General features: G+C 42.2%; 1 protein-coding gene across 4 annotated transcripts in view; it reads left to right on the top strand.

The window, feature by feature from the left end:
• The window catches only part of LOC106578298 (conserved oligomeric Golgi complex subunit 7), a 41,708-nt gene that overhangs the window by 1,091 nt on the left and 21,448 nt on the right, over nt 1-19,169 (top strand). The window contains exons 3-10 of one of the 4 annotated variants that reach the window (XM_014156971.2): nt 3,858-4,006; nt 6,001-6,117; nt 7,195-7,363; nt 7,610-7,692; nt 8,792-8,914; nt 9,247-9,445; nt 11,506-11,633; nt 14,130-14,284. In XM_014156971.2, the coding sequence (XP_014012446.1) occupies nt 3,858-4,006; nt 6,001-6,117; nt 7,195-7,363; nt 7,610-7,692; nt 8,792-8,914; nt 9,247-9,445; nt 11,506-11,633; nt 14,130-14,284 (1,123 nt within the window). Of the gene's footprint in view, nt 1-3,857; nt 4,007-6,000; nt 6,118-7,176; nt 7,364-7,609; nt 7,693-8,791; nt 8,915-9,246; nt 9,446-11,505; nt 11,634-14,129; nt 14,285-19,169 lie in introns of all 4 variants that reach the window. The other 3 variants (XM_014156970.2, XM_045701995.1, XM_014156972.2) reach the window with 3 other exon arrangements.

Here is a 19,169-nt window from a genome sequence, read left to right as displayed (position 1 = left end):
AAAGGCAGGGAAACAAAAATCTAACATAAATCATGTAGCAGATATAGCATATGGTAGAAAGAGTATGTGGCCTTTTCTGTATAAAATGTAATGAGATGGAAAATTTTTACATCATGTTGGTTAATCAGATTGAATAGCCTAACCTAAATGGTGCCCAGTCAATGAAAAAATATGCTGACATGTTAATAAACAAGTAAAATGGACAATATGGAATGGACAATCAGGCTACTCACAACTGCTGTCCAGGAGATTCCTCCTGTGGGTTAATTGTCATGATCAGTAGTTTCAAGTTTGTATCAGTACATTTTTTTTTTAAGAGCTGCTCATAGCAAAAAAGCGAATACTTCTGTATTTCCCACTGTGTAAACACATTGCAAATAGGCTCAGGATAACTCCTGATAAAGTTGGGTTGCAGATATTCAGATCTTAAATAGCCACATTGATTAGTCACAGGAATCAGGACTAATAAAGCCAATGCAACGGACTGATTTACAAACAGTGAGCCTACCACATGGATGGGCATTCCAAAAATGATATTGCAGGCAGACATGGTAGGCTACATCCCAGTAAGAACGGGCTGACGTCTTTTTTTTTGGTCCTGTCTGGACCTGCCTTTTTTGGGGTGTTTTACAAACGCTAGGCCTACAACATAGATGGGCATTCCTAAAATGTAATTTCAGCTGACACTGTAGGCTGTATCTTAGTAAGCACGGACCGACACTGACGCCTTTTGGATGTCTTTTTTTTTTTAAATTGTATGTAGTCCGGACCAGCCTTGATTTCCCACATCCATGGACGTTAGTTTTTGGTCTGAGATTCTAAATTTGCAGGGGGTGGCAATTTTTTGTCTCACCTAGGTCGGCGAGGACCGGCCCTGCGTATGCTGAACAAAATAATAAAGCAACATGTAAATCTTATTTCTCTCAAATGTTGTCCACAAATTTGTTTACATCCCTGGGTTATGGTATGGGCAGGCATAAGCTACGGACAACGAGCACAATTGCATTTTATCGATGGCAATTTGAATGCACAGAGATACCGTGACGAGATCCTGAGGCCCATTGTTGTGCCATTCATCTGCTGCCATCACCTCATGTTTCAGCATGATAATACACAGCCCCATTTTGCAAGGATCTGTACACAATTCCTGGATGCTGAAAATGTCCCAGTTCTTCCATGGCCTGCATACTCACCAGACTTGTCACCCATTGAGCCTGTTTGGGATGAACTGGATCAACGTATCAACGTGTACGACAGCGTGTTCCAGTTCCCGCCAATATCCGGCAAGTTCACACAGCCATTGAAGAGGAGTGGGACAACATTTCACAGGCCACAATCAACAGCCTGATCAACTCTTTGCAAAGGGGATGTGTCGTGCTGCATGAGGCAAATGGTGGTCACACCAGATACTGACTGGTTTTCTGATCCACGCCCCTACCTTTTTTTAAGGTATCTGTACATCTGTATTCCCAGTCATGTGAAATCCATAGATTAGGGCCTAATTAATTCATTTCAATTGACTGATTTCCTTATATGAACTGTAACTCGGTAACATCACAAGCAGATGTTTTCACCACATCAAATTGGGGGGAATTGCACATAGTTTTTACCTCAGATTGGTGATGTTTAAAGTCAACAAAATTACACAATCAGTTGCTTAAAACAGATCAATATTTTTTGTACTCTTGATTTTTGTCATACGGGCTGGGGTCGCAGTACTTAGAACGCAGGTATAATTTTCTTTCTGAAATGGCATGGATCATTCAGGATGGTCTCTATAAAAGTCACTGGCCACACCAATAGTTGACTGTCAAATCAGTTTATGACTTAAATAGCAGCCAACTGTTGTCACTGTTGATATCTTATGGCGGGTCGTGATTCGTTGAGGATAACTTACTGAAAGTGGTTTCTTACCTTTTCCGTGGTGGCAGCCTTCTGAAATCAACATCTGCCATTCATCTAACCAACCATGTATAGGTTCTTCCATGTGGCCTTTTGGGTGTAGCACTTTTTAAACTGTTCAATCGTTTACCCCCCTGTTCTATTGATTTCAGCGTGATATCACACAAAAAGTGTTGCGTTACACTTACGTTATGTTAGCAACCCACTTAAATCAAAATGCAACACTTCAATATGTAGTTAGCTGTCTTCTACAAATTGTTCTCTAATCAGTGGTGCACACATTATTCCCAGATTCCGTGTGGTTTTTGAGCTGTGTTAGTTTTAACAGGACGTGCAACCTCATCTCCCCCTCTCACGCAATTGATTTCAATGTGACAATCGATGACTGTTTTATAGAAGTGTTGCCTTTCTCCAATATCAAAATTCAACGTTCCAAAATGGAGCTGACTGTGTTCTGCAGGTTGTCCTCTAACCAGTGATGTAAAAATATCTCCAGTTGCTATGTCTTTTTTGAGTTGTTGTGGTAGTTTCAACAGCGCATATCCCCCCCCCCAACCGATTGTGTGATTTATTGCCATTTGTGCATGTTCAGTTTAAGGTGCTGCCATTGAAGTAATATGATTACTGTTGTTGCGCATGTACACTACCGTTCAAAAGTTTGGGGTCGCTTAGAAATGTCCTTGTTTTTGAAAGAAAGCACTTTCTTTTTTTTTGTCCATTTTAAAATAACATCAAAAGGATCAGCAATACAGTGTAGACATTGTTAATGTTGTAAATAACTATTGTAGTTGGAAACGGCAGATTTTTATTAATGGAATATCTGCATAGGCGTACAGAGGCCCATTATCAGCAACCATCACTCCTGTGTTCCAATGGCACGTTGTGTTAGCTAATTCAAGTTTATCATTTTAAAAGGCTAATTGATCATTAGAAAACCATTTTGCAATTATGTTAGCACAGCTGAAAAGTGTTCTTCTGATTAAAGAAGCATCAGCATTTGTGGGTCCGATTACAGGCTCAAAATGGCCAGACACAAAGAACTTCCTTCTGAAACTCGTTGGTTTGTTCTTGTTCTGAGAAATGAAGGCTATTCCATGCGAGTATTTGCCAAAGAACTGAAGATCTCGTACAACGCTGTGTACTACTCCCTTCAGAGAACAGCACAAACTGGCTCTCACCAGAATAGAAAGAGGAGTGGGAGGCACAACTGAGCAAGAGGGCAAGTACGTTAGTGTGTCTAGTTTGAGAAACAGACCTTCATTAAATAGTACCTGCAAAACACCAGTCTCAACATCAACAGTGAAGAGGCGACTCCGGGATGCTGGCCTTCTTTTGAATGGGATTCTGGCCCCAAACTTTTGAACGGTTGTGTATGTCTAGATAGTACATTTTATTTTTAGGTTTTCAATATCACAAAATGTTTTTGCATATTGATTTGGACATTTTAAAACTGTGACATGGGGCTATTTTTCAATGTCTTGTCAACAGGAAGCAGCGACACCATTTTCAACTTAAGTTTTAGGATTTTAAATGGAACTTTCAACATTCATTTCCAATGGTATTGTACTTCATGAGGCAAAAACTGCTGTGTGAGTCCAAAAACGGGAAGTGATTGATTTATTTTGATGACATACTAGAAATCACCAAAACGGGTTTGTCCTGCCTAGACATACTCTAATTATTGTGTTTCATGTTACTGTATTGCTGCCTGTTCCACAAAGCTATTAAGGAAGTAAAGTATTCCAGGTTCAGTTGTTAACTGAACTGGAAGAACCAAGAGTCATAGGATACATATTCCTAACTAATTAAATGTAATTCCTTTATCTCAGTCAGTGCAGATCTACCTCTTCCATCTGACTTGGCACTGGCAGTTGTGTTGTGGTACCAATGCCATGTCGCCAGCTTCTCTGACTATTTACGGACACAACAGAAAACATTTTGGAATTATATTTCAGATAGTAGTAACCAGGCCCTGCAGAACATGCCCAGAGTGCTGCGGGATGTGGAGGCTCTTAAGCAGGAGGCGTCGTTCCTGAAGGAGCAGATGGTCCTGGTCAAGGAGGACATTAGGAAGTTTGAGCAGGACACTGTACAGTCCATGCAGGTATAGAGGTTATTTACAGTGGCAAGAAAAAATATGTGAACCCTTTGGAATTACCTGGAGTTCTGCCTAAATTTTACATCAAATTTGATCTGAGCTTCATTTAAGTCGCAACAATAGACAAACGCAATGTGGTTAAACTAATAACACACACATGATTGTATTCAATATAGACAAGAAAAATACATAATTTTAACATTCACAGTGTAGGTTTGAAAAAGTATGTGAACCCCTAGGCTAATGACTTCTCCAAAAGCTAATTGGAGTCAGAAGTCAACTAACCTGGAGTCGAATCAATGAGACGAGATTGGAGATTTTGGTTAGAGCTGCCCTGCCCTATAAAAAGCACTCACAAAATGTCAGTTTGCTATTCACAAGAAGCATTGCCTGATGTGAACCATTCCTTAAACAAAAGAGATCTCAGAAGACCTAAGATTAAGAATTGTTGCCTTGCATGAAGCTGGAAAGGGTAACTAAAGTATCTCTAAAAGTCAGTTCACTTTAAGACAAATTGTCTATAAATGGAGAAATTTCAGTACTGTTGCTAATCTCCCTAGGAGTGGCCGTCCTGCAAAGATGACTGCTCAATGAGGTTAAGAAGAATCCTAGTGTGTCAGCTAAAGACTTACAGAAATCTCTGGAAGATGCTAACATCTCGAATCTACAATACGTAAAACACTGAACAAGAATGGTGTTCATGGGAGGACACCATGGACGAAGCCACTGCTGTCCAAACAAAGGATTACCTGGATGTTACACAGCGCTACTGGCAAAATATTCTGTGGACAGATGAACCTACAGTTGTGGAGTTTGGAAGGAACACACAACACTGTGGGGAGGAAAAAAAGGCACAGCACACCAACATCAAAACCTCATCCCGGTAGCCTAGTGGTTAGTGTGTTGGACTAGTAACCGGATGGTTGCAAGATCGAATCCCCGAGCAGACAAGGTAAAAATCTGTCGTTCTGCCCCTGAACAAGGCAGTTAACCCACTGTTCCTAGGCCGTCATTGAAAATAAGAATTTGTTCTTAAGTGACTTGCCTAGTTAAATAAAGGTAGAATAAAAAAATCTAAAATAGAAATCCCACTGTAAACTATGGTGGAGAGGGCATCATGGTTTAGGGCTGCTTTGCTGCCTCAGGGCCTGGACAGCTTGCTATCATCGACGGAAAAATGAATTCCCAAATTTATGAAGACATTTTGCAGGAGAATATGAGGCTATCTTGTCTGACATTTGAAGCACAACAGAAGTTAGGTGATGCAACAGGACAACAACCCAAAAGACAGAAGTAAATCAACGACAGAATGGCTTGAACAGAAGAAAATACGCCTTCTGGAGTGGCCCAGTCAGTCCTGACCTCAACCCGATTGAGATGCTGTTGCATGACTTCGAGCGGTTCACACCAGATATCCAAAGAATATTGCTGAACTGAAACAGTTTTGTAAAGCGGAATGGTCCAAAATTCCTCCTTACTGTTGTGCAGGTCTGATCTGCAACTACAGAAAACGTTTGGTTAAGGTTATTGCTGCCAAAGGAGGGTCAACCTGTTGTTAAATCCAAGGCTTCCCATACTTTTTCCAACCTGCACTGTGAATGTTTACACGGTGTGTTCAATAAAGACATGCACAATTTATAATTGTTTGTGTGTTATTAGTTTAAGCAGACTGTGTTTGTCTATTGTTGTGACTTAGATGAAGATCAGAGAAAATGTTCTGACCAATTTATGCAGAAATGCAGGTAATTCTAAAGGGTTCACATACTTTTTCTTCCCACTGAATATTACAAATACACAGACAGACTGGGTGAAGGAACTTGTACTAAGCAAAGACCCATAACACAGATGCAGCACAGTCCGTTCATGGCCACATACACAGGCACATAATACTCTACGATCTAGCACCTGGACAGGATATCATACTATCCAAATAGTATAACAAGCTCACAATGTGCAAAATATGAATTGTATGTTTTACTATTCTTGATTCTGTGCTGCAGGTCTTGGTGGAGCTTGATCAGGTCAAGTCTCGCATGCACCTGGCTGCCGATGCACTACAGGAAGCAGACAAATGGAGCACACTCAGTGCAGACATTGAGGAGACCTTCAAGACACAGGTGGCGTCAAACTCCCTCTAAAACTTTTGCTCTCCTATCCTGTGATATAGAACACTGGCAATTCACTCTTTGTACAGATTTAATACATTTAGGATTCAGAATGATTATTTTATTGGGTACAATAAAATAATTGGGCACATTTTATTTATGACAATATTATTCTTGTTCTACAAAGAGCACTACACATCCTGCCTTTTTGGTGTTCTTTAATAGTATGAGAGATCCCAAAATTCTAACTCCTCAAAAGGCAGAACTACATATTTATGTTCGGTGGTATAGAGTCAGGGTAGAGATCCCACATTTATGGGAAGCCATAGGGTCTACTGATTTTAATTTCAAATAAAATGGTATTTGTCGCATGCACCGAATACAGTGGGTGTGGATTTGTGTCGGTATGCATGTGTGTTTGTGTTGTCATGTGTGTTATGTGCGTGCGTATGTGAATGGATCTGGGTTTTGTGTCAGTGTCATGTGTATGTGTGAGGGACACCTGCTCATTCCTTGACAGATACTGACCAGGTGAATCCAGGTAAAAGCTATGATCCCTTATTGATGTCACTTGTTAAATCCACTTCAATCAGTGTAGATGAAGGGGAGGATATGGGTTAAAGAAGGATTTTTTAAGCCTTGGGCAATTGAGACGTGGCTTGTGTATGTGTGCTGTTCACATGGTGAATGGCTAAGACAAAATATTTAAGTTCCTTTGAACGGGATATGGTAGTAGGTGCCAGGCGTACCGGTTTGTGTCAAGAGCTGCAATACTGCTGGGTTTTTCACACTCAACAGTTTCCAGTGTGTATCAAGAATGGTCCACCACCCAAAGGACATCCAGCCAGCTTGACACAACTGTGGGAAGCATTGGAGTCAACATGGGCCAGCATCCCTATGGAACGCTTTCCACACCTTGTAGAGTACATGCCCTGACGAATTGAGGCTGTTCTGAGGGCGGGTGGAGGGGGGGAACGACACAATATTAGGAAGGCATTCTTAATGTTTTGTAGACTTTGTGTATAGTCTTGTGCGTGTGCTTAGTCATTTTGTTTTAACCTAAACCTCCAGCGCTCCCTTGTTCCCCAGGATTTGACAGTGATCTCCTCTAAGCTCACCGCCATGCAGAACAGCCTAGCCATGCTGGTGGATACGCCAGACTACTCTGAGAAATGTGTCTACCTGGAGGCTCTGAAGAACAGGCTGGAGGCCCTGGCCAGCCCCCAGATAGTAGCCACCTTCAATTCCATGTCTGTAGGTAAGATACTGTTTTGTAAAGGATGGGATTGAGAGTTTGAATATTGAATCCGCATTAGTTTAGACATCCTGTTCAGACCATGCCAAGGTCTATGGTGGTTTTCATATACATTGGTCTCCTAAGTAATTGCTGATTAAACTCTTGACTGAATACTGTTGAAATTAAGTGTTTTGCTTTCATCTGAATCCAGTATTTATATTATTTCTAAACTCCTATTTCTCCTCTTCATGCTATTCTTCCCTGTAGACCAAGCCAAGCTGTTTGTGAAAGTCTTCACAGAGATAGACAGAATGCCCCAGCTCCTTGCCTACTACTACAAGTGTCATAAGGTATGTATTGCATTTATCACTGACTAATTTAATCAGTCCCCCCAGGATTTCTCAATGGTTTTTTGTTGTTGTGATATCTGCGGCCAAAAATGCTTAATTTTACGGCGGCATTACAGATTTATGTTTTGATCATGTTCATTTCAAATAAAGCAACTAAAAAGTCGTATGTGCTCAGTTCTAGTATTTTAAGCCGAATAGTCTCCGTCTCTATGCTGCCTGCAGCATGATCTATTTTCTTGCGTGAACACATGATAGACAGTTCTGGAGCCGCTGCGCTGAGCCGGAGGAGTGTAAATCAATCGATTCTTCATTGCGGCCGGAAGTTCAAACAAAAGGAATAATGATTCTCGAGTCAGTAAAACGGGTCATTCAAAAATAATGAATAAATCTCAAGCTGCACATCACTTCAGTCTTCAGTCATGGTGATCTGCTGCTGCTGTGGTGGCTGTTCGGACATAGTTTTCACATGCTTTGCATGACTTTCTCTTGTGTTCCAACACAGGTTGCATGGAGTGTGAAACAATTTGCCCCCACTTTAGCTGTAACTTTTTTCTTGATAAATGAAATGGATTCCTGTTCATTGTTCTGCCTGTCAGTTATCAACCATCAGATTCATTTTTATTTTTATTTTTTGTCATTTAGCAGACGCTCTTATCCAGAGCGACTTACAGTAGTGAATACGTAGATTTCATTTCATGCATTTTTTTAAAAAAATTTTGTACTGGCCCCCCGTGGGAATCGAACCCACAACCCTGGCGTTGCATGCACACACCATGCTGGCGTTGCAAACACCATGCTCTACCAACTGAGCCACAGGGAAGGCCAGATTCACACACTGGCAGGGCAAAAAAGTTTGAGGAGTGGTTTGATGGGGCTGTTTTCTGCGGTAACAGTGGTCGAAATTGCGAACTTTCTTTTGATCTGACCTTTTATGCAGTAAAAGTGCGTGATTGGTCAAAATTACGAGCTCTTTCATAATTTGCATGGTTTGGTTGATTTTTGCATGAATTATACGATCGCGGAATTGCGTAATCCTGGAGGGACTGTAATTGCTAGGGTTTTACGGGGTTTATCTGTAGGAGTGTGTGTTTGTTTCCAGGGTCAGCTGGTGAGTGTGTGGCAGGATCTGTCTCAGAGTGAGCTGAGTCTGAACCAGCAGCTGGCTGAACTCTACGACACCCTGCTCTCCACCTGGCACTCACAGCTACAGTGGAGCAGCCAGGTATGCTCACACAGATGCTGTCTCATACCGTAACACGCACAACAAGGCATCTTTCACACACTTCGTCTCACTGTAAAACGCACAGCTAAGTATCCTCACACTAAGTACAGCAACACACACCCTAGGTATCCTCACACACTCATACCATAAATTATACACCATTTTCATAGCATAACTTACGCTGGTAGGCTGTACAATAAAACACATTTGCCTTTTGCTTTAACGAACATGTCAGCTGAGCTTCAAGGATACACTATATCCATGTTTATTTTGCAGTCTACAGCCTAACCCCATGTCCCCAATTGACTGTGTATCATCTACCCCCCCACCAGGTATTTAAGAACCCGTACGAGGTGGTGACGGTGCTGCTGATCCAGATCCTGGGGGCCATGGTGCCCTCCATCCCTGTGTGTCTGAGCACGGCCATGGAGCGCACCCCCCAGGAGCAGCGGATGGACACCTTGCTGGAGCTCCACCACACCGCTGCCACCTTCGGCAGGAGCCTGGAGCAAGCTATGCTGCCACACCTGGGTCGGTTCACCTGCTACTACTCCTATGTAGTTTTAGGCCTATCATTTGTCTTTAACAGGGACAGTGCATATTAATCAACAAGTCAGTCAATGCTGAGGTGCGAAATAGTGCTGGATTTAGCTAGACAGCTTATTTTCATCCTTAATCAGTTGTCAACAGTGAGAGTGATGATATAGATGTTAATATTGTATTGATAAAAGATTTGGGTTAAATACATGTCAAATCCACAGCTACACAAACATAGAGTTTCAGTTATCTAAAAGCTTAGCAGTAAATGTCCACTCCCCAATTTGATTTATAGTGGATAGTCTGACTAGTCTCTTAACCTGTTGGGGCTAGGGGGGAGTATTTTCACGGCCGGATAAAAATCGTACCCGATTTAAACTGGTTACTACTCTTTTCCAGAAACGAGAATATGCATACTATTAGTAGATTTGGATAGAAAACACTCTAAAGTTTCTAAAACTGTTTGAATGGTGTCTGTGAGTATAACAGAACTCATATGGCAGGCAAAAACCTGAGAAGATTACAAGCAGGAGGTGCCCTGTCTGCGATTTTGTAGTTCTGCTTTTGCTTGTCTATCGAAACTACAGTATCCGTGGGGTTATGTTGCACTTTCTAAGGCTTCCATTGGCTCTCTAAAGCCGCCAGAAAGTGGATTGGGGCGCCACCTGTCTCTGGGCAAAGTATAGGAGCTCTGATTTTCAGTGGTCTGCCTGAGGACAAAGGGAATGGAAATGCTCGTTCACGCGAGATCACCATTTTTTTCTTTCCCTCTTGAATGAATACAACGTTGTCCGGTTGGAATATTATCACTATTTTACGAGAAAAATCGCATAAAAATTGATTTTAAAACATCGTTTGACATGCTTCTAAGTACGGTAAAGGAACATTTTGAATTTTTTTGTCACGAAATGCGCTCGCGCGTTACCGTTTGGATAGTGACCTGAACGCACGAACAAAACGGAGATATTTGCACATAACTATGGATTATTTGGAACCAAAACAACATTTGTTGTTGAAGTAGAAGTCCTGGGAGTGCATTCTGACGAAGAACAGCAAAGGTAATCCAATTTTTCTAATAGTAATTCTGAGTTTACTGAGCCTCGACGTTGGCGGGTGTCTGAATAGCTAGCCGTGATGGCCGAGCTATGTATTCAGAATATTGCAAAATGTGCTTTTGCCGAAAAGCTATTTTAAAATCTGACACCGCGATTGCATACAGGAGTTCTGTATCTATAATTCTTAAAATAATTTATGTATTTTTTTTAACGTTTATCATGAGTAATTTAGTAAATTCACCGGAAGTTTTGGGTGGGTATGCTAGTTCTGAACATCACATGCTAATGTAAAAAGCTGGTTTTTGATATAAATATGAACTTGATTGAACAAAACATGCATGTATTGTATAACATAATGTCCTAGGAGTGTCATCTGATGAAGATCATCAAAGGTTAGTGCTGCATTTAGCTGTGGTTTGTGTTTTTGTGTCATATATGCTTGCTTTGAAAATGGCTGTGTGATTATTTCTGGCTGGGTACTCTCCTGTCATAATCTAATGTTTTGTTTTCGCTGTAAAGCCTTTTTGAAATCGTACAATGTGGTTGGATTAACGAGAGTCTTATCTTTCAAATGGTGTAAAATAGTCACATGTTTGAGAAATTGAAGTTTAATGCATTTAAGGTTTTTGTATTTTGCGCCACGGTCTTCCAGTGGCTGTTGAATAGAGTGCTCACGTCCTACGTTTCCCATAGATGTTAAGGTGCCCTTGATTTGGCTTGACGTTTGCACTTTTGGGACTATTCCATAGGTAACATAATTATAGTAGGGAAACTAAAGTAAATGCAGCTCAAGTATTTGAAAGATCTGGTCATTACATGTTTATAATGACTAATGAATTGTAATGATGTATAAGGATGAATCCTGACTTTAGCTCCACCCACGAAATTCAAACTTTTCCTTAGGACTGATGTTAAGTGAGCGATTTGGGGGGGAAAATCCGGTGCTCACTGTTCAGACCTCAAGGTACTGTAGACTTACATTGTGGTTGTACCTCTCAGGTGAGAACAACTTGCTGAAGGTGAATGAGCTGGTCAGTTCCCTGTACGACCCCTACAAACCCTACCAGCTGCAGTATGGAGACCTGGAGAAGTCCCACCTCCTCATCCAGATCAGCGCCATGCCCCTGGTGAGAGACACGTACAGTCAGGTCCGAAATGATTGGCACCCTTGATAAAGATGAGCAAAAAAGGCTATAAAATAAATAATACAATTACTGAGATATATTGTATGCTCAAAACAATTTGAACATTTGTATTTTATACTAAAACAATTGAAAAAGAAAATAAATATATATATATATATATATATATATATATATATATATATATATATATATATATATATATATATATATATATATATACCAAATTAATGTCCCTCTTGTTTTCAATACCTCACCTTGCGACAAAGACACTGAGCCTTTTTGTAAAATGTTTTATGAGATTGGAGAACACATTGGGAGGGAACTTTGACCATTTCCCCCATACAGAATCTTTCCAGATCCTTGATATCCTTCGTCTGCGCATATATGACTACCCTCTTCAATTCAAACCACAGGTTTTTTAATGGGGTTCAAGTCCGGAGATTGAAATGGCCATTGCAAACTGTTTATTTTGTGGTTAATTAAACATGTCTTCGTGGATTTTGTGCTTGGGGTTATTATCTTGCGGCCTAGTTTCAGCCTCCTGGCAGAGGCAACCAGGTTATCTAAAATGTCCTGGTACTAGGTCAAGTTCATGATTCCGTTGACCTTAATAAGGGCCCCAGGACCAGTGGATGCAAAATAGCCCCATAACATCAAAGATTCACTACCATATTTTAGGCATCGCATTTGCAAAAAAATATACAGTGGAACAGATTGGGTAGTGAAACACACACTCGGCCCTCTGATTGGACTAGCAAACTGCCAATCAGCACAGGTCGGGTGAGCTAGCGAACAGGGAGAGTTGATTTCCATAAATATGCTTGTGACTCAAATAATAGTGACTTGGTCCCACCTAGGTTTTATGCAGTATTTATCAAGGGTGGCAATAATTTGGGACCTTACTGTACGTACCAACATAGGGTTGGGCGGTACACTGTATCTACCGTATGCCGGGGTATTTTGAAAACCCATGGTATGATTTTCAATACCGTAGAAACGTATTTTCTTAAGTGTTTTATTACATTTTAATTTTTATTTAGACTTGTAAGTAAATACCTGTAATCAACTTGTGCATTTGCTTACAAGATAAAGCAGATTGCGTTCTTCATTTCACCTGTTACATAATTTTGCAGCTTGCTGGTAATTTCCCAAAACAAATGTTGTTTTTTTACAGCTAGTGCACAACGAGAGTTACTGTGCAGCATGGCGGAGGTGATCAAGTTTACACACTACTAAATGTTTACCAGCTAGATACAGTATCTTATATTAATAAGTTAAATGTGCTTAATACTCTCCAGTTGTGTATTCTTTGCTAACTTGCTAGTTATCTCAGTATCCTCAGCATAGAATCCCCTCCTGGATCAAGATCCCTGGTGTCTAATATTTGTTTTGTGTGTGCAGCAAACTGTTTTTAGACTTTTGAGGTATTACTTTATGAGCTGGGTTGTCTGTCCTTGCAATTAGTTTGTTCGCTTTCGCTCGTTAGCATTTAGCTAGCAACTGCAATGGGAATTTCAAATCAGATTTTATTGGTCACGTGCCGAATACAACCGGTGTAGACCTTACCGTGAAATGCTTACTTTCAAGCCCTTAACCAACAATGCAGTTTTAAGAAAATATTTACAAACTAAAGTAATTATTTTATATATATATATATATATATATATATATATATATATATATATATATATATATATATATATATCATAATGAGGCTATATACAGGGGGTACCGGTACTGAGTCAATGTGCAGGGGTACAGGTTAGTGAAGGTAATTTGTACAAGTAGGTAGGGTTAAAGTTACTGCATAGATATTAAACTGCGAGTAGCAGCAGTGTAAAAACAAAGGGGGGGAGTGTGTCACTGCAAATAATTGTTCAGCACTCTTATGGCTTGGTGGCAGAAGCTGTTAAGGAGCCTTTGGACCTAGACTTGGTGCTCTGGTACCGCTTGCCGTGAGAGAACAGTCTATGAGTTGGTTGACTGGAGTCTTTGACAATTTTTCGGGCCTTCCTCTGATACCACCTAGTGTATATAGGTCCTGGATGGCAGGAAGCTTAGTCCCAGTGATGTACTGGGCTATATGCACTACCTTCTGAAGTGCCTTACGGTTGTATGCAGAGCAGTTACCATACCTGGCGGTGATGCATTGACTTGTTAGTGTTTTGTTTGCATTCTGATAACGTTCATTAGGCTTTTTTTGTGTGCAGTGCTGGTAATACCATATACCCCGGTATGGCACAAGGGTGGTATAAAAATCTGGATACCGCCCAACCCTATACAGACACAGACACACACACACACACACACCCCAACCCTGATACAATGGTAATTTCATATTTTAGTGTCATACCTGGGTAGGCAGGTGGAAAGGACCATGTGACCATTGACTGTGTTCCTCTTTCCTTCTCTCTTCATTACACTTTCTCTCCTCTCTCTCCCTCTACCTCTTTCTCCTTATCACCCTCCCTCTATCAGGAGCGTGGGGAGGTGATAGACTGTGTGGAGGAGCTGAGTCACTCAGTGGGGAAGCTGTTTGGCCTGGCCAGTGTTGCTGTGGACCGCTGTGCCAAATTGACCGACGGCCTGGCCGTGTGTGGCCTCCTCAAGGCCCTCAAAGCCCTCTTCACCAAGTAATTATACACTACAGTTCATACTTGTATGTATACACTACAGTTCATACTTGCACACACTTAATTACACTACACAGCTACACAGTACACAGCTACAAAGTACAAACACTTACAGTGGGGTACGAGTTATTGACACCCTTGATAAAGATGAGTAATAATGACTGTATAACCAACATAATTTAAATACTGAGCTATGTTGTATGCTTTAAAAAATTCAGAAATGATTTTATACTAATACAATTGCTCAGTGAAAGATATTTTGTTTTAACCTTTATACTCATACACATGAGTTGAAAATGGCAGTTTTGGGCAGTGGCTGTACAGTTGCATGCTATACATGACGTCAGACATGCTCTGCACAGTGCTGTATGAATTGCCTTGTCAAAGCCTAACACTGTAAGATTGTATTTTATAACTTAGCTAGTTATGTTGGCAGTATAATAACCTTTCAAACCATGCCCACCTGACCCAGATTGTGATTTATACTGGACCGTTTCTGGATTGCGTGAAGAACAACAGTAATTGTGTGATGACGGGATGCAGGGTTGTGTTCAAAACAAAATACCTACAAGTGTGCTTTCTATAATTCCTCAATGGCACAAGTAGGAGAGCTTAAAAAAGCACCTCTCCCTGACCAAATCTGTAATACCCACATGTTTCAAGCAGACCACCTTAGGCCCTGTGCCCAAGAATGCAAAGGTAACCTGCCTAAATGACTACCGCCCCGTAGCACTCACGTCGGTAGCCATGAAGTTCTTTGAAAGGTTGGTCATGGCTCACATTAACACCATCATCCTGGAAACCCTAGACCCATTCCAATTCGCACACCGCCCCAACAGATCCGCAGATGACGCAATCTCAATCTCCACACTCCCCTTTCCCACCTGGACAAAAGCAACACCTATGTGAGAATGCTGGTTATTGACTACAGCTCGGTGTTCAACACCATAGTGCTCACAAAGCTCATCACTAAGCTAAGGACCCTGGGACTAAACACTTCCCTCTCCAACTGGATCCTGGACTTCCTGATGGGCTGCCCACAGGTGGTAAGGGTAGGCAACAACACATCTGCCATGCTGATCCTCAACACCGGGGCCTCTCAGGGGTGTGTGCTTAGTCCCTTCCTGTACTCCCTGTTCACCCACGACTGCGTGGCCAAGCACGACTCCAACACATCATTGTTTGCTGATGACACAAGTGGTAGGCCTGATAACCGACAATGATAAGACAGCCTATAGGGAGGAGGTCAGAGACCTGGCAGTGTGGTGCCAGGACAACAACCTCTCCCTCAACATGAGCAAGACAAAGGAGATGATCGTGGACTACAGGAAAAGGAGGGCCAGGCATGCCCCCATTAACATTGACGGGGCTGTAGTGGAGCGGGACAAGAGATTCATGTTCCTTGGTGTCCACATCACCAACAAACTATCATGGTCCAAACACCAAGACAGTCGTGAAGAGAGGCACGACAACACCTTTTCCCCCTCAGGAGACTGAAAAGATTTGGCATGGGTCCCCAGATCCTCATAAAGTTCTACAGCTGCACCACATTTACATTTACGTCATTTAGCAGACCCTCTTATCCAGAGCGAATTACAAATTGGTGCATTCACCTTATGATATCCAGTGGAACAACCACTTTACAATAGTACATCTATATATTTTTGGGGGGAGGGTTAGAAGGATTACTTAATCCTATCCCAGGTATTCCTTTAAAGAGGTGGGGTTTCAGGTGTCTCCGGAAGGTGGTGATTGACTCCGCTGTCCTGGCGTCGTGAGGGAGCATGTTCCACCATTGGGGTGCCAGAGCAGTGAACAGTTTTGACTGGGCTGAGCGGGAACTGTGCTTCCGCAGAGGTAGGGAGGCGAGCAGGCCAGAGGTGGATGAACGCAGTGCCCTTCTTTGGGTGTAGGGACTGATCAGAGCCTGAAGGTACGGAGGTGCCGTTCCCCTCACAGCTCCGTAGGCAAGCACCATGGTCTTGTAGCAGATGCGAGCTTCAACTGGAAGCCAGTGGAGTGTGCGGAGGAGCGGGGTGACGTGAGAGAACTTGGGAAGGTTGAACACCAGACGGGCTGCGGCGTTCTGGATGAGTTGTAGGGGTTTAATGGCACAGGCAGGGAGCCCCGCCAACAGCGAGTTGCAGTAATCCAGACGGGAGATGACAAGTGCCTGGATTAGGACCAGCGCCGCTTCCTGTGTAAGGCAGGGTCGTACTCTTCGAATGTTGTAGAGCATGAACCTACAGGATCAGGTCACTGCCTTGATGATAGCGGAGAACGACAGGGTGTTGTCCAGGGTCACGCCAAGGCTCTTAGCACTCTGGGAGGAGGACACAATGGACATGCAGAGATGCGATTCTCCATCTGGTTATCAGAAGGGGGAAAGGAGAAGATTAATTGTGTGTCGTATGCGTAGCAATGATAGGAGAGACCATGTGAGGATATGACAGAGCCAAGTGACTTGGTGTATGAGAATAGGAGAGGGCCTAGAACTGAGCCCTGGGGGACACCAGTGGTGAGAGCACGTGGTGCGGAGACGGATTCTCGCCACGCCACTTGGTAGGAGCGACCTGTCAGGTAGGACGCAATCCAAGAGTGAGTCGCGCCGGAGATGCCCAACTCGGAGAGGGTGGAGAGGAGGATCTGATGGTTCACAGTATCAAAGGCAGCAGATAGGTCTAGAAGGATGAGAGCAGAGGAGAGAGAGTTAGCTTTAGCAGTGCGGAGAGCCTCCGTGACACAGAGAAGAGCAGTCTCAGTTGAATGACCAGTCTTGAAACCTGACTGATTTGGATCAAGAAGGTCATTCTGAGAGAGATAGCAAGAGAGCTGGCCAAGGACGGCACGCTCAAGAGTTTTGGAGAGGTAAGAAAGAAGGGATACTGGTCTGTAGTTGTTGACATCGGAGGGATCGAGTGTAGGTTTTTTGAGAAGGGGTGCAACTCTCGCTCTCTTGAAGACGGAAGGGACGTAGCCAGCAGTCAAAGATGAGTTGATGAGCGAGGTGAGGTAAGGGAGAAGGTCTCCGGAAATGGTCTGGACCATTTGAGAGCATCCTGACCGGTTGCATCACCGCCTTTTTAATGGCAACTGCTCGTCATCTGACCGTGTGTGTCTGTATAGGGTTGGGCGGTATCCAGATTTTCATACCTTCATACCATCCTTGAAATGTTTTTGACAAAAATGAAAACACAAATCAGGCCAAACTCTTTTGGTCCTTTAAAAACCTGCTGTATGTAAAATATTGTATGCTATAGCTTCGAAAATAAATAAATGTCACTCTGGATGACAACATATTGACGTTAGTGTCCAACAGTAGGGCTGTTTTCCTAAAGAACTTAAATCTGCTTCATGTTTTGTTTCCTTGCCACGATACTGATATCGTCCCGGCCCTATTTTCCTTGAATGTTCTTACCCTGGATATATTCTGTAACATGATATTTTCAGAATTTGTTATCAACAAATGCTGCAAAAAGTACAGTAAATGTAAAATTCACATAAAATCAACAGTGTAATGTCTGGATTCAGTCTTGTCAGGTGAACTGTTGTGTCCTCACCTTTTGGTCTAATAATTTTACCCATACTCTCAAATCCAATTTTATTGGTCACGTGTCGAATACAAAAGGTGTAGACTTTACAGTGAAAGGCTTACTTATGAGCCAATTCCCAAAGTCCAGTTTAAAAGTAAGTCCAATATTTGCTAAAGAAAAGGTAACAAAATAAAAACAATCACGAGGCTATATCGAAGTAGTATGAGTACCAAGTTAATGTGCAGAGGATCCAGGTAGTTGAGGAATACAGTATGTACAGTTGAAGTCGGAAGTTTACATACACCTTAGCCAAATATATTTAAAATCAGTTTTTCACAATTCCTGACATTTTTAAACCTAGTAAAAATTCCCTGTCTTAGGTCAGTTAGGATCACCTTTATATTTTAAGAATTTCAAATGTCAGAATAATAGAGGGAATGATTTATTTCAGCTTTTATGTCTTTCATCACATTCCCAGTGGGTCAGAAGTTTACATGCACTCAATTAGTATTTGGTAGCATTGCCTAAATTGTTTAACTTGAGTCAAACGTTTCGGGTAGCCTTCCACAAGCTTCCCACAATAAGTTGGGTGAATTTTGGCCCATTCCTCCTGACAGAGTTGGTGTAACTGAGTCAGGTTTGTAGGCCTCCTTGCTCGCACACGCTTTTTCAGTTCTGCCCACACATTTTCTATGGGATTGAGGTCAGGGCTTTGTGATGGTCACTCCAATACCTTGACTTTGTTGTACTTAAGCCATTTTGTCACAACTTAGGAGGTATGCTTGGGGTCATTGTCCATTTGGAAGACCCATTTGCGACCAAGCTTTAACTTCCTGACTGATGTCTTGAGATGTTGCTTCAATATATCCACAGCATTTCCCTGCCTCATGATGCCATCTATTTTGTGAGGTGCACCAGTCCCTCCTGCAGCAAAGCACCCCCACAACATGATGCTGCCAACCCCGTGCTTCACAGTTGGGATGGTGTTCTTCGGCTTGCAAGCCTCCACCTTAATGATGGTCATTATGGCCAAACAGTCCTATTTTTGTTTCATCAGACCAGAGGACATTTGTCCAAAAACTACGATCTTTGTCCCCATGTGCAGTTGCAAACCATAGTCTGGTGGTTTTGGAGCAGTGGTTTCTTCCTTGCTGAGTGGCCTTTCAGGTTATGTCGGTATAGGACTCGTTTTACTGTGGATATAGATACTTTTGTACCTGTTTCCTCCAGTATCTTCACAAGGTCCTTTGCTGTTGTCCTGGGATTGATTTGCACTTTTCGCACCAAAGTACGTTCATCTCTAGGAGACAGTACGCGTCTCCTTCCTGAGCGCTATGACGGCTGCGTGGTCC

The sequence above is a fragment of the Salmo salar genome, chromosome ssa19 (assembly GCF_905237065.1).
Source record: "Salmo salar chromosome ssa19, Ssal_v3.1, whole genome shotgun sequence".
Classification (NCBI taxonomy): domain Eukaryota; kingdom Metazoa; phylum Chordata; class Actinopteri; order Salmoniformes; family Salmonidae; genus Salmo; species Salmo salar.
This window is presented reverse-complemented; position numbering and strand designations above follow the sequence as displayed.